The sequence below is a fragment of the Micropterus salmoides genome, unplaced genomic scaffold (genome assembly GCF_014851395.1).
Source record: "Micropterus salmoides isolate LMB-PRFRI ecotype aquatic unplaced genomic scaffold, ASM1485139v1 Ms_hic_scaffold_19, whole genome shotgun sequence".
Taxonomy (NCBI): Eukaryota; Metazoa; Chordata; class Actinopteri; order Centrarchiformes; family Centrarchidae; genus Micropterus; species Micropterus salmoides.
In genome coordinates this window covers 1771611-1788124 of record NW_024041039.1, presented here as the reverse complement: position 1 = coordinate 1788124, position 16514 = coordinate 1771611, and the positions used below count along the sequence as shown (strand labels likewise).

The 16514-nt window shown below is 42.8% G+C and overlaps 1 protein-coding gene and 1 long non-coding RNA gene across 3 annotated transcripts in view; both read left to right on the top strand.

Moving 5' to 3' along the window:
• The window catches only part of LOC119910894, a 15893-nt gene extending 7430 nt beyond the window's left edge, over positions 1–8463 (top strand). Inside the window, exons 1-2 of one of the 2 annotated variants that reach the window (XR_005445710.1) lie at positions 6085–6502; positions 7557–8463. This is a non-coding gene — a long non-coding RNA (uncharacterized LOC119910894). Of the gene's footprint in view, positions 1–6084; positions 6503–7556 lie in introns of those variants that run through there. The other variant, XR_005445711.1, reaches the window with a different exon arrangement.
• Positions 8464–14779: 6316 nt separating this feature from the next.
• Positions 14780–16514, top strand: part of LOC119910913 (zinc finger protein 45-like) — a 3885-nt gene continuing 2150 nt past the window's right edge. Inside the window, exon 1 of the mRNA XM_038729761.1 lies at positions 14780–15033. Within this exon, the coding sequence (XP_038585689.1) occupies positions 14844–15033 (190 nt within the window). The 5' untranslated portion in view covers positions 14780–14843. The remainder of the gene's footprint in view (positions 15034–16514) is intronic.

Here is a 16514-nt window from a genome sequence, read left to right as displayed (position 1 = left end):
GATTCGGTCTGGGGAAATTTCTTGCGGTTAATTAGTTAAGATGAATGTTATATAATGATGCATTCTTATCATAAATGCTTGTACCAGGTTCAAACTCTAAATTCAATAAACCATCAGCAGTATATCAGTGACATTCTCAGCCATGGTCCTGTGCACCCACACAGGTGGTTGGAATTATTTGTGGTTATTTCTAAAAACTGCACGGGTGTGTCAACATCTCCCTGACTGTTTTTCTACTATGAAATATCCCACCTATTGTTTCAATAGAATGCCATTAAGATTATATTTAGATCTACATTTTTATGGTTACCGGTAAGTTAATTTAACTATAAATAAACTATGTTGGCCAATAAAGAACAATGCAGAAAGAGATGTTTGAGACAACTTACAGCAGTTTGCAATTAGAGTTTGGCCTCCAAGTTTAGTTTTCAACTGTAAAATATCTCACTCAGTATTTCTTGGTCACAAGAAACATCAGTCATGTTGTTATGTATATCAGCCAATCTGCTTTTTAAAATCTCAATTATCTCAGTATCGGTATCTGCCCCAAGTAGTCCACCGAGTTCTGTGACCGTCATCGTTAGCAGTAAATAGCTCTGTCTAACGTTCATCTGAGCAGCCTTTCACGAAAGAGATGGTAGTTTTGGATGCGGCAAGACGGTTTTATTTTACAACCCACTTAAACTTTCAGGAAGAAGGGTAACAATAAATGTGTTGGATGGGGAGGTAATTGTATTGAAAAGTACATTTCTATAGTGGTTTAAGGGCACACTTGCATCAATCCTCAAGTTTTAACAAGGATTTACCCACAGTAAAGCCGGGCAACTGACAATATAATGGACTCCATTTAAAGCTTAAAATGAGATAGCAAGAGAGGATGGATCAAAAGACGAGAGTGAAAAGGGTGTGTAGAGAAGGTGAGGGTGATGCACAAAGATAGAGAGGTAAAGACACAAAGGATCTATCAAATCCATTTAAGAAAGAAAGACTGAGACACCAAACAGGTGTGAATCAGGGAAAAACAGTATGCATGGCCACTGTGGTAGGCTCTCAGCCAGCACATCATATCCCAGTTCAACAAGGACAGCAAAAATAACACTCCTCCTGCCGTCAGGACAGAAACTAATGTTAGCTCCCTGCCCCTGACTCCTTCTGTCAACTACAGCAAATTCCAAGACACCTGTCGTCCGAAATGTCCTTAAAATCAGTGAATTCACCCAGCACAGTAAATACAAACATGCAAACTTGAGAATATACTGTCCAACGAAGGTTAAGTCAAGGGCAACTGGACTTGGTTGAAGATACTGACGTTTCGTCCCTCATCCAAAGGCTTCTTTAGTTCTGACTGACTGGCAGGGAACTCAGCTATTTAACCTCAGTGGGGTCGTTGGCCAGGTCATCGATACCGCTGGTTCGTTAGTGTTCCTTGCTGTGACGACAGTCGTTACAGTCGTTAAGACTACCTGTGGCCAAGACTGAACGACCATCGTTGGCATCTTCACCTGAGGCCAATAGGTTACGTTTGTCGAGTTTCCTGGGAAGTGATGAAAGGACAGCATTGTAAGTGGGGATAAGTGGTGGCGTAGACCCCCTCCCCTGTTCAATGACGGCTTCTCACCCTGGTGTAGATGCTTCCTTGACACCTCTTTCAAACCATCCATCTTCTCTGTCTAAAATGTGCACCTGGTGGTCCTCAAACGAGTGTCCTCTGTCCTTCAGATGTAAGTAGACTGCAGAGTCTTGACCTGAGGTTGGCCCTTCTGTGTTGAGCCATGCGTTTGTGTAGTGGTTGTTTAGTCTCCCCATATACAGGTCTGTGCGTTCCTCACTGCATTGGACCGCATACACTAGATTGCTTTTCTTGTGTTTGGTGTGCGGTCTTTGGGGTGGACCAGCATCTGTCTTAGTGTGTTCTTGGGTTTAAAAAACACAGGGATGTTGTGTTTGTTGAAAATCCTCCTGAGTTTCTCTGATAATATACCAAATGTCAGACATTACAACATCTCACATTAGCGTGAGGTGAAATAAACGTAATATAGATCTAAACATACAGGTTTTATCATGGTCTTATGGCGCTGGTGGTGGACAGCATTGTCTTACACGTTGCTCCAAAATCTTGCACAGGTGTGAAACTGGATGAGATCTGGTGACTAAAGGCCATATTTCTATTCACATAATTTTCATCCTCACCAGCCAGTTAGCCAGATGTAACATCTTCATTTGATGTATCTCTTTCTGTTTCCTCTCATTTGTCCTCGTCTGTATGTTTTATCACAATCAACTCTTGTGTTGACTATCCGACAGTGACTTCCTGCTGTATCCGTATTGTTAATGTTTACAAACTAGCTATAATCTTGTCAACCTGATTGTTCATACTGTGTACGCAACATCTACAGCATGTCTTTCTGTCCTGGGACAGACAGCCAGGTCAATGGACATTAATTGAGGGGCTAAACAATTAATCCCTATGATTCCCATATCTTTCAAAAGGTCACAGAGAACATTAATGTTGCTACTAGAGCCCAGCATGAGAGTGGTGCTTTCAAAAGACAGTTTGTGTTGTTTAACAATTATTTTAAAAAGTTTCCTTACTGACACAATTGGTAAAGGAGAAAGTTCACTATTCAAGTTATACTGGCCCAGTACAAACCTTTACGTAACAGCCACATCAAAACCATTCCAAAGTCACCTAAAAATATCAAAAATCAAGAATCTAAATGTCCAAGGAGGACCTCAGAGAAAATCATGCATGCATCTTTAGTGGATCTTCAGATGCTGGGCCGCTTGTAGTTCCCTCCACAAGAACAAAACATGGAGAAGCAGCTTTCTGTTTTTATGCTCCTCGTGCCAGGAACAAACTCCCAAAGCACCTGAGACTAGCTAGCACATTACAGTCCTTTAAGTCAGGTCTTAAAACATTCCTGTTCTCTGAGGCCTTTTTAACCTTTAAAATCATATATAAGTATTTTTTAGCTCAATCCAAGTCTTTTCTTTTCTTTCTCTTTTAATTATATACATCATTAATATATAATTTTAATTGTGTTTTAATATCAACTTTTTATCTCTTTTCACAGCATTTCATCTCTTTTTCTTTCGTTTTCATTTGCTCTCTTGCATATGTAATGCACTTTGAGAGACAGATGTTTATTGTGTTAATCTTGAGTTTATGATATATTGCACATCTATCTAGCTCTATATTATACCTTGGTATCTGGTTTTGTATCTTTGTGTCTGGAAAGCACTTTGAATGACTGTATTGTTTGGAAGGTGCTATATAAATAAAATTGCTTTGCCTTGCTCTACTTCTTGATTAGGGATCATTCAGAGCACCTGCTGCACAGGGAGTGTCGCACTGACTCCTCAGCAGGGATTGAGTGCAGCTGGGTGATTTCCTCTGGGCCAATCAGGATGTGGCGACGCACATTCTGGAGGGCATAAGAAGAGGGGCATACCAGCACACTGGTGGCTTTTACCTGAAGCATTCTGACCCCCTGTACAATGTGTGCAGACAAACCCTGTCCTTTGGGATCTGCTTTTGTTAAGTGCGGGAATAAGTAAGAGTACTCTGGCCCTTTAGTTCAGGGTTGACATAGTGCCTAAAGCAGCCCTGGTGTTTAAATGTAACTGTAAAATTACCTGCTGCCTGAGAACCCCTATTTGTTTCTATTTAAAACCCCTTCCCCATTCATTCTTTTTTGTTACTTTGTTGAAAAGGCATAGTTTCCACTAAAATATATAGTCCTTTTCTCCAAGGGGGATACTTTGTTTTCACTTATGTGGATGGAAACCTGTGAAAACAATACGGCCATAATTGTATGCATGTCGATTTAACCCTACAGCCTCACGGCCGATGTGCTGCTAGTGTTGGCCTCTTTTGGGTTGCTGCGCACTAGCAAACTACAGGGCTTCTTACGGACTCTGAAGGTTACCTAAGCTAATGACGCACTGACTTGAAAATATGTTGCTTCCTGCATATGTGTTTATATTAAATCCAAATTGTATTTCCGTCATCTGTGTAACGGTGCAAAGTTGAAAGGAGTTCAACATGCAAAAACTAAAACATCGGAATCGGCTTTATTGGCCGGGTATGTGTAAACGAGGACTTTGACTCTGGATTATGATTTTGACTGTATCAATGTGAAACATAACATGTAACAGATTTAGCAGTGGCTATATTTACAACAATGAAACATCAATGGAAAACATGTCAATTCACAAAAACTAATGTTCATGTTTCAGTTAAGCTATCAAAGCTCTCCGATGCCCAACTTTTGTACTTTTGACTCAACTTTATTAAAACAGTGTGTGTGTGTTGGTGTTTACATGACAACCTTAGCTTGGGAAGTGGCGTACGCTCGTTTCCAGCCCAGTTTCGTACGTACACAGTTATAAATGAGACCCCTGACCCGGTGAGGCATGGACTCGTCATGAGGCATGTTCTGACACCTTTTTTATCTCAGCATTAACTTCTTCAGCTGTTTGACCTACAGTTGCTCCTCTATTGGAGGCCAGTTTCAGCTACCCACATGCATCAGAGAGCCTTAGTCACAAATGACCGTCACCGGCTCATGGCTTTTCCTTCATTGGAGCACTTCTGAAAGGTACTGACCACTGCAGACCAGTTTGGAGATGCTCTGACCGTCGTCGTCTAGCCATCGCAGTTGGGTCCTTGTCAGAGTCGCTGCCCATTTTTCCTGCTGACAGTTCAACTATGAGGACACAATGTTCACCTGCCGTCTGATCTGTCCCACCCACTGACGGGTGCCATGGTAACCCAATAATCACTGTTGTTCAATTTACCTGTTAGTGATCATAATGTTACGGCTGATAACTCTAACTTGATCTTGTTATACCGCCCTGTGGTGTTAAATAAACACACCTGGTAGTTTGCATGGTGTCCTGTCCCTGTGAGCAGTGGTGGAAACTTAATCCAGTATCTTAACTGGATCTCTGCTTGCAGATTTATCTTGGTCTGCAGTCAGAGATACTGACCTGGAAGGACCTGTAGAGTTAATGATGCACTTATTTTTAACAACCTGTAGGTTTAATGATATAGGTCAGTCTGGAAACTCTGATTTCAGTGGAACTGATTGGGTACAGGTAGATAGCATTTACAACACAAGGTGTGTCTCGACATTAAGTTGCAGTTCCCTTTGTGCTACTCCAAAAACAAACATTATGTACAAAAGGCATGTAGGGTAAATGGTAACATAAGTCATAGAAACAAAACTATTTCACATGGTGCAGTGCTGAGGATGAGGTGAGCACATACTTCTGTATCTCGTTTATCAACTTGTAGGGCTCCATGGTCAGTTAGTAGTAAGTAAAATAAACCACTGACTTTTTGTCTCGCACAGGAAATGAACACCTGGGTGAAAGTCCGGTTTCTGGAGCTCCACCTTCTCACTCTGACCTTTCTGTACACCTACCTTCAAAAATGACGCCACAGGGCTACCGGCTGCGTTGAACTGTGACACTGAGGGGCTCCCCAGTGTGTTACAAAGTGACACGACTGATCTTAACCAAGGCATCATATGCGACAACTTGGGAGTGAGAATGCGTTGGTTTCTGAGCACTCTGTACCTGTACTGTGGAAATGTGAGATGACCATGTCAGGTTTTCTGCAGGAACCTCAAACTGTTCACCTGCTCCACCTCAGCTCCACTGGGGTGTGTCCTTACATCCTTCTTAAAATCAACAACCAGCTACTTGATTTTGCAGGGATCCCATCAATCTGCATCCGAGTAACATGACTTTAAAACTTGAGTTTTCATGCAGGTAATTCGCCGATCTTTCCCAATAACATCTGTGGCTAGCAAATGCGTCGGCACCTGAACGGTTATGAAGTCACCAGCGAGGCTCACTTTGGTCGGGTTTAGGTTTCACACATGACCTGTGGGAAAGTTCTGTCTGTTTAACCCATCCACCCACCCCAACCAACTCCGTTCCTTCTCTTTATACTACGTCACGTACTCCCCGTACACTAAAAGCACAGGCTGGTATTGGCGTATCACCGCCACACCGCCGTATGCATATCCAGACTTTTTGTGCACAAACTCTGATTTTTCACTTGCCAATATATGTTCACACTTTAAGAGCATTTTTCATTTGAAAACCACAAAATGTGTATCCAGATTCAAACACATTACTTGTATACCAATGAACATCCTTTATAAATAGATTTAGAATAGATATAAATACAGTTTAAGATTACTCACTTTTAATCTAATATTGGCTGTGATTTTTAGAAACAACTTGGCCACTAACAGGAAAATAACAAGTCCAATAAATATGAAGAGCTGCTTCAGAGGAAAGGCTCTTGTATTAATTAACTTATATTGACTCTATAAACAATTTATTATAGATAAGGTTTTGCCCGCTCAGATGGCACTGATATCTGGTCTGGCCCATATTTGGGTGGAGTCGCCTTTAAAATAAAGGATTAGGTCTCTGTTTTCACAGACAGACTTGGAGGAGACACCAGCGAGACGACATTCACAGGGTGAGTGATCTTTGTAAAGCTTTCATATCTGATAAATGTTTGATTTCAATGATGACAGACGGACAAAGGAACTGGTTTCAAATGATTGTGAGGTTGTTGAACTGTCTGGGGCCTCCTAACTTCAGTAAGAGGATTTCTGATGTCTATAGACATATCATGGCGAACTATGGTTCAATCATGATAAATCTCCTTTTGAACAAGCTCGTTATTATTTCTAATTGTAGAAGAATATTATTTATGGTAAATCAATGAGCACTGTTTGAAAGTTTTGGCTGCCAGACTTTTTTACCACTTTGTACACATTAATCAGCAGGTTGCAGTCGACCTTTTTATTGATTCAGCTCTGAGGCATTTTTCCTCTCAGTTTTCTCTTCTGGCTTTTCTATGTTAAAGGGGAGCTGAGCAGGAGAGAAGTCAGTTTGAATGTGTTTCCTTTTGTGCTTTTAGTCGCCTTCACTGTAAAAACTAAACTAACAAACCAAGCCGGCTTCTTTGCTTCAACAAAAGGTTTAACAGTTGTGGAACACGGGAAAGTTTAAGGTCTGTTTTCTGTCAGATGCAGGTTTGAGGGGAGGAGGAGTAAAGTTAATCTGACTCTTCAGTGTGCAACTACAACCCCACCTCCCGCTGATACCTGCAGCTTATCTGGTTTCACACAATCATCCAAATGTCCAGATGAAACATGGCTGCCTCACAAAGTGCCATTCAGTTTAGATCTCCATGAAGCAGAGCAGTAACATCCTCCATCGGCTCCATGAGGCCATCTAGTGGACTGATGCTAGAAGTGGATCAGCTGATGGCAGCTTACTGCTCTCATTCTACCTGACCAATGAGAAAAAGCAGTTATTGATTAGTTTGAAGTGTAGAGTTGTTTTTGCACCCATGTATAGGTTGGCGAGGACGTTGGTTGATTTCTGACAATGTTCTAATACATAAACAGTAAATGTTGTCTTGTTTTCCTTTTCACCAAGAGTCAAAGCAGCAGGAGTTCCTGTTATGAGTGAGTTAGTTGTTGTATCATCAAGTCATTCAGATATATCTTTTTTATTTTCAGGAAACCACAGGTTGGACACAAAAATCACCACTTAAGTGCTGAAAAAACGTTAAAAATGGGGAACGTACCGTCAGAAAGTAACATGGGCGAAAACCTGAGATGCTGCAAGTGTGATATAGTCCTGCCTCCGTGCAAATCCTTCGATGATTTCCACAAAAGTACTGTTCATGGTATATACTACAGACCGGTTGGCGCTGATAATATGTACGAGTGTGCATCCTGCTTTAATAAGCCAATCAGGGATCAAGAGGAGGAGAGAGGAGACCGGGTTACCAGCAGAATGTAATATGGGTGACCGCCTGAGATGCTGCAAGTGTGATAAAGTCCTGCCTCCGTGCAAATCCTTCGATGATTTCCACAAAAGTACTGTTCATGGGCAGCTTGTGTATGTGTTCAATGGAGGAGAATACTACAGACCGGTTGGCGCCGATAATATGTACGAGTGTGCATCCTGCTTTAATAAGCCAATCAGGGATCAAGAGGAGGAGACCGGTTACCAGCAGAATGTAATATGGGTGACCGCCTGAGATGCTGCAAGTGTGATAAAGTCCTGCCTCCGTGCAAATCCTTCAATGATTTATATGTAACTACTCTTAATGAGCAGCGAGTGTATGTGTTCAATGGAGGCGAATACTACAGACCATATGAAGTCTTTAAGCACGAGTGTGCAAAATGCTTTGAGAGTAAATGAGGAGACAGGAGACTGGAGAAAGTCCTAAACACTGTCTGAGATTAGATCAGGTAGGATTTCAGATTCAGGATGTTTCTTTAATGAGGAGCCTTTGGGGTTTTTTTACAGTCCAAATCTTGTTTCGACTGTTTTGACATCAAAAAGGAGAAAACTTCAAGTGTCAATGTTGGATTATACATTATTCCTGATGTTGTATTGCTATTAAATGTTTCAGGCCTAACCTCTCAATGTGTGCTTTGATTATCAATTTCAAATCGGTTGGATGCACCGTTCTTTTAAATCCTGTGTGCTGAACTGCTTCAAATAATTTGACTGTTTTTAATTAGAAATATCTTCTTCATGTGCAGGACTGGTTCAGCATCCATTAATGGGAAACACTTTCACTGTCAGACCTTTCTAAATTGATGCTGTCATTCAGAGCAGTTGATGAAGAAAAGTGTTGATTTTCATAAAATATCATCAGATGAAGAGAATACTTTTATTCTCCTTTCTGTGCTCGCTATTCCTTCCACAGTATATTTTGTCTTGTCATTATCTTTTTAGTGTGCCGATTGTGGTAACTTCAACAACTAGAAAAGTAAAATCAACCATATGTATCTCAGAACTCGGAGATTTCCCAGTTGAAACTACAGACTTCCGATCTCAAAGCATTCCAGGTGCATGATGGTTCATGGCACCAAAAGTGAACAAAAAACATCACACCTAACGTTCTGCATTATGTTACAGAATGACTGTTCCACAAGCCTGGCTTTTATTTTAATATAGGGTTTAATTTTAATTGTTTTTTTTTTTTTTTTTTCATTTTAGGATTTAGGAACCAAAAACAGAAATAAGGTATGAAACGACAAACAAAAACCCCGTAGTTTTCTGTTTCTTGGTTTTGTGGTCAGAACGTGCACGGACCCAGATTCCTTAATTACATTTGATGGCAGCTATTTAGCTTGTAAAGCGTCAGCCATGACTGTATTGCTGCTTTGGAGTATTAGGTAATTCGCCACCCCGCTGTGTTGAATAACGTGACTGCTATCAACAGCGCTGAGCCAGATTATTATCTTGGTACTTTGATATTTAGATGTTTTTTAGTGATCGGTTCTTGTTGAGGTCCTGATGCCTCACACAGCTTAATCTAGAAGTTATTTTGAGCACCAGAACCAAACTGAGACATTAGAAACCTCGAGTTAGCTGATTAGAGAGCTTTTCTCTGGTTGACATTTCTGTATTATATATTACTAATTCTAAAATTCAAATACATTTTGAGATGCTGGAGGTTTGATTTCTATGAGTTGGAAACCGTAATCAAGATGAAAACAAAAAAAGGTGCTTGAAATATTTCGCTTTGTGAAATGAATCTACAATAAAATAAGATTCACTTTGATATTTAATTATGCAAGAAAATTCACTTTTTCACATTATTCTTTTTTTAAGACTCAATCCTGTAGTTTACTTTTCACTACCTGAAACATTTATTACACTTATTTTCCTTCACAAACGTAACTAGTTAGCACTTCCGGTCTGTATGAGACAGACGCTGAAGGAACCTTTTGCGACACCCTGAGATGAGAGCGATCTGGCTTTTTTTTATTTTTTTTAGTGAATCTCAACAATGTAATTATTGATGACTCTAAACGTTCTTAAATATGAACTTTAAATCATTTAACAACACTGACGAACCCCACACAGATTAGTATCTCTTTATGGTAACATTAATTGGAGGTGCATGGCACTCCTCTCTGCAGCCTGGTACTCAACTCTGCAGCCACTTCCCCCTCCGCTCTCTGCCTTTCAAAAGACTTTGTGTCCCCAACAGTTGAGGTGCAACCACTTAGAATAGAATCTGAGTAGAATCTAACCGAAGAGTGCCAAATTTAACATTACTCCTTTAGAAAGTTTTTAATCTAAAATAAAAGATGATGAGTTACTGAAGAACAGACTGGGAGATCTGATATTAATGAATCATTAATGATTAATTCATGAATATCTGTGAAATGATCATACTGACCACTTTCTATAATGTCCTCCATTATCAGGGTTGTACTCTTTAACAATTCATCAACAATGAATTAATCCCTGATTTGTTCCTCACTTGTTTCATAATTATCTAATCATTAAGTAAACATTAGCTACTCCATAAATTGCTGTTCTCATTCATTCCCTGGTAATTACTGAATATGTTGTGTAACCTTATTGTAAAGTTTTCTTTTTCTTCCACAATCAGGAGCTTAAAATATTTGATTTGTTGTTTTAAAAAAAAAAAAAAAACTTTGGGAAATACATAAATTAATTTGAGCTCTCGCCAAATAATAAATGTGGGCTTTTATTCCTCTGTGACAACACATCTTAATTTAAACAGCTACAACAGAACTGCAGCTGTTTATAGTGCAGTTACTTCATGTTGAGCTCATTCTGTTAACACAGCCTTTAAAGATATTTTAACAGAAACAAACATGGCGGAGAAAGCAGCTTTCATGTCCGCAGCTTTGTGAAACCTCAGAGGAGCGACCTGCTGCAGTTAGTAACACAAAGAGTGACTAACTGCTGAGCCTTAGTGCTGATAACAGGTCAGTGCACCAGGGAGGGCCGAATGTAAAGAAGGGCCTCACCCCTCTGATAAACAAAACAAAGTACAAAAAAACACAGAATTAAAGACTTAAGGCTGGTGTAGTTTTATATTTTTCTTAATAATCAAATCTCCTGAAAACAGTTAGTCCATCTCTAAATGCGGTCTTACTTCCCAATGCTGTATCAGTTCTTACTGATAAATGTTTATATGCATCACTAGCAATCAGTATAATAATCAGTAGGAATGTTTTCTGAGAGACCGAATCAGAATAAACTATAGTGTGTGTGTGTGTGTGTGTGTGTGTGTGTGTCATGGTGGTGAAGGAACGTCTCGGGTTACGTATGTAACCCTTGTTGCCCGAGAAGGGGAACGAGACACTGCGTCGGTGACGACACTATGGGAACGCCTCTGAAGGGCGTGGCAGGGCTGAATCATGAATGAAACTACTCCAATCCTGTTGGTGTTGCTAAAACGGTAGCGTGTGACGGCGTAACTGGAGGCGTATATAAGCACGCCGGCACACAGGACACATCAGCTCTTCGCTATGAAGCAAGGCACTCCAGGCAGGGTGAGGTGTGGCGGATCAACGCAGTGTCTCGTTCCCCTTCTCGGGAACAAGGGTTAGACACGTAACCCGAGATGTTCAAGGGAACTCGAACTGCGTCGTTGGAACTGCGCCCCCTCAGGGCCCCACAGCTGCCACAGGGCGGGCCGCGGGTGAAAGACCTGGCCCTCCGCCTGGGACAGCAGGTCTCTCCTCAGAGGGAGCAGCCAGGGCGGGCCCTCCAGGAGCAGTATTATGTCCAAGAATCCTCTCAGGTCGGCCAAAACGGTGCTACGAGCAGTAGGCGGACACCGACCTGACGCTCCCGCTCCAGAACCCCCGGGGAGCAGAGCAATTGGGGGAAAAGCATACAGACGTCTGCACCATGGCATCCAGCCCTAGCGGGGGCTGGGGGCGAGAGGGAGAACCACAGTGGACAGCAGAGAGCGAACTTCTTGTCCCAACACCTGGCTGCCTGCACTGCAGCCTGTAGCCATCCACTACGGTAGGCAGGACCCACGGGGAAATGTTCGCAAGCCCCTCGGGGCTAGTGGCCGGTGGGGAGGAGGCGGGGGGGTGGTAGTGGGCCCCCCTACTCGAAACCTCAGGACCTCTTTCCCCGGGCCCACCTGGGGACCGAATGATGGTCCTCAGATCCGTCTTCTCAGGGGGCTGTGGGCGAGAGCTCCACCTCATGTCCCAGGTTTGTTGACGGGGACCACAGGAAGCAACGCTTCGCTTCTGGCTCTGGCGGTAGGAGCTAGACGAGGGCTGAGCTCGTCTCTCTTCAGCCGTCGCAGTCCTGGACCCAGACCGGCGGGGGTGATACTGCTCAAATGCCTCTCCCTGCGTTTTGACGTGCTGGAACCTGCTCACGACAGTGTCCACTGCCTCACCAAACAGGCCAGTAGTTGTGAGGGACGCATCAAGGAGGAAAGCCTTTTCCTTCTCCTGGATGCCCAAAAGGTTGAGCCACAAATGGCGCTCCGTGGCCACCAATGCTGCCATGGAGCGGCCAGTGGAACTGGCTCTTTAGTGACTCGAAGCGCTAAATCCTCCTCAGAGGGCCCCCCCCCCCTTGGTCACAGTCCTTTAGCAGATCGGCCTGGTATGCCAGGATGGCCATAGTGTGCAGGCTTGCACCTGCTCGACCCGCCGCCATATAAGCCTTGCCCACCAGAGCGGATGTCGCCCGTCATGGCTTGGTGGGCAGCGCCAGCGTCTTGAGAGATGACGCTATGGTGGGAGAGAGGTAGCTCGCTAATGCCTCCTCAACCCGAGGCACCGCTCCGTAGCCTCACTGCTTGATCTCTGCCCCATTGCTGTAATCCAGCAGAGGGGAAGTAGTCAGCCGTGCAGAGAAGGGTTTATTCCATGATTTACACAACTCATTGTGCAAATCAGGAAAAAATGGCAAGGATCGGGGGGCGGCGCGTCGTGCTGCAGAAAACGCTCATCTAGTTTACTGCCGGTCCAGGATTCCTGCACCGCTTGTGGCCAACCAATATTCAACTTGGCCACAGCCCGCGTCACCAAATCCAATAGTTCATCATAGCTGTGCGCAGACTGACGACGTCGGCCCGGCTCCCGGAAGTCATCCTCCATGATGCCAAGCACGTCTAACTCCTCAGAATCAGACTGTGCGAGCCTCTCTGGACTCATACTTCGGGTGGGAGAAGCCGAAAAACGGGCTCCCGAACGGGGAAGAGGGGAGGCAGAGTCAGCAGACAAGGATCGGGAAAAGGCCTCAGCCGTCCCGACGCCCTCTGAGATATCACGTTGCAATCCCCACGACCGCAGCCGCTGCGACGCCTCAGCAACCGTGGGGCCTGAGCCACGGGGAGAGCGCATCCGACCGTCTTCCGAAAAGAGAGCCGCACGAGACCTCAACACCCTCAGGGACAGGGCCTCGCAATGGCGGCAGGCAGCCCCCTTGAGAGCTGCCTGGGTGTGCGACATCCCCAGACAGGAAACATACATCTCATGTTTATTCCCAGCCGTGATGTAGCGTGGGCATGGAAAAACACATTGTCGGAACTGGTTACCAGACATGGTCTCTTCTGCTTCGTGAGGACTTCCAGGTAAGACAACAATTTCCTTGGGAGCTTTCAAACATACTCATAGTGCCTGCTGACTAGAAAAAAGCTGATTTGTCCTGTGTGCCGGCGTGCTTATGTACGCCTCCAGTTACGCAGTCACATGCTACTGTTTTAGCAACACCAATAGGATTGGAGTAGTTTCATTCACGATTCAGCCCTGCCACGCCCAGAGGCGTTCCCATAGTGTTGTCACCGACGCAGTTCGAGTCCCCTCGAAAGGGAACTTGTCAAACAGTGCAGCAGTGAACAGCAACAGAAAGTTTTATATGTTACAGTTTTCATACATGTTTCATCACTAAATCCACTTCTGAGAAGTTTTGAGGTGAGAAATCAGCTGTGTAGATTTCCAATATTGACAGTTTTACGAGAAGTGATGGCGGAACAAAAATGTGATGAATATTTCTGGAGTTGAGGAACTCCGTGAGTGGCTGCGGGGGAAGCCAGCTGTGACCCGCGGGAGGAGCGTGAGGCCGGCCAGCCGCCCGCTCACAGAGCCCTCTGCTCCCGCCGTCACACAGACCGCTGCAGCAACAACGGCAGAGGAAAACACAGCTGGAAGCTTTTCATCCCGCTTATCTGTCTTTACATCCTGAGGAAGGTTGAAACGTTTTAACTTAAAAAGGAGAAAGCTGTGTGGATCGCTGGTGTGTGTGTGTCGCATTGAACATTACGTCGCGGCAGTTGTGTGTGGCGTCGCTATGACGACAAGCTACGTACTATCTCTGAGTACTACCTGCAATGGAAAACGGAGCAGGGCCGAGTAGAGCCCAGTCTATCAATTTTCCCTATGGAAGCATTTTTCAGCAAGGCAGCATAGATCATCAGAACACCGGCAACAGTTCAACGTTTAGTCCTGATGGTCAGATGTGGAACAATGATGTTGTGGACTTGTGAGTAACTTATACCATCTGCTAGGTTACGGTCTCAGTCTGAAGCGGCTTTGATTTGGATCACACTATCTTGTTTCTTATGACCCGCCCTTCTCTGCTTCTGATTGGCTAGTAGTCCTTACCTGGGAACTGCACATGTGCAACTCCCAACAAAGATTTTATACAAGTAAGATGCATCACTCTGTAGCTCGAGTGGAGCGTACAACACACAGGGTGTGTTGTAGTTTATGACTGCTTTTGTATTACTGTACAGCAGCAGGGAGTCACAAACTTAATTTCACTTTACAACCTGTTATGTGACAAATAAACCTTCTTCTTCACTGTCTGCTGAAGTTAGCTTAGCATGCCAACTGAAAATGGAATGACAGGCTGTAACCTAGCAACAGCAGCATTTGGTGATTGTTTGGAAGAGAAGAAACTGATTTTAACTGATTTTAACTGATTCTGATTGTTTTGACTGACTAAGTAGCTGCTGAGGACATTTTCTCTACATCGTGATCTGCATGTCAAAACTCCAAATGCTGAAATCGTTGGTGAAACAGCGACTCGACGCGGCCGCTGAGGAGATATTTGGGCTGTTTGAAAGAACAATAGCAGAATATGAGGAGGAAATATCTCGTTTAAGAGAAAGTGAGCGACAACATAAACTGCTGGATGCTGTTTTCAGCCCAACATGTCGGGTACACAGATCAGGTTGGTACATTTTCACTTTCATTGTCATCTAGACAGTTACAAATATCTTATTTCTGGTGAAATTCTTCTGGTGAATTGTCTCACGTCTGACAGGTTAGTGCTACTGAATGGATTCAGCTAGCAGGAGTTAAACCACAGCTAAAAGTATGTAAATATAATCAGGAAAATAGTAAAAAAGTAAAAGTATTTAATGAAGAATTAAAAATATCTCATGTGACTGTTATAATATTATATAGTATATTTAATATTATTCATGTATTTAGATCAAGCAGGATTTAACTGTTTTAGTTGAGGTTGAACTATTTTGTATCAGACTGCAATTATTGACTTGTTGCATTATGGATTAATCTGCTGAATATTTTCTCCATTAATCAACTGTAAATCAAATGATGAAAAAAGCAGCAAGAAAAGAAAATCTTGCTGGAACCAAAAAAATTTTTTTTCATGAAAAAATTACTTCACAATTTAATTTCTGTCAATCAACGAATGTACTAGCTGTACCTGTATAAACTGTTGGGAAGTTTAATTTATAACAAAACATAATATTTGTTAATCTCTTTATTCTGTGTGTAAAAATCTTACTTTGTAAAGTTACTAGTAAGCTGCCAGATAAATGTGAGCAGAAGCAATTCTTTTCCTAACACCACAATGACTTGTTTCATTATGAATTACTCTGCTGATTATTTTCTCCATTAATCGACTGTAAAAATTCTTAAAATAGCCGCAAGAAAAGGAAAAAAAGCAGCAAATCTTCACATTTGTGAAGCTGGAAGCAAAAAAAGTTGATTATTATTAAATGATTATTAGAACAGTTGGCAATTAAATTTCTGTCAATCAACGAATGTACTAGCTCTACCTGTATAAAATCTTGGGTAGCTTAGTTCATAACAAAACATCATATTTTTTACACTCTTAATAACTTTTGTATGTAAAAATCTTACTTTGTAAAGTAACTGATATATAAAGTCAGATATATATAGTCAAGTTAAAAGATGTAGGGCTCATCGGCGAGCGCCTGTTGGCTGGGTTTGTGACAGGATTCTGACTGCTGTATGTGCACAGAACAGCAGTTCAGAGTATTCTGCCTTCTTGGAGACCCTGAATTGAGTCCTGTATGGGGCTCGATCAGGAGACTGCATAGTTTTGCTGAGAGACTTGGGCAATGATGAAGACACCTGAAGAGGGATGATTGGGAGCAGTTCCTTATCCAAACCCTAGCAGTAGTTTTTTGTTAGACTTCTGTGCTAGTCATGGATTATAACAAACACCATGTTTGAACATAAAGATGCTCATAAGTGTACGTGGTACCAGAGCACTCTAGGCCGAAGGTCGATGATCAGTTTCATGTGCCATTTAAAACGGAGGCCATATGTTTTGGATACTCGGGTAAAAAGAGGGATGAGGCGGTCACCTAATCTGGTGATCAGTTGAGTGAGGGGGTGGACAAAGACTCTGGACACACCTGGTAAGCCCAAACGGGT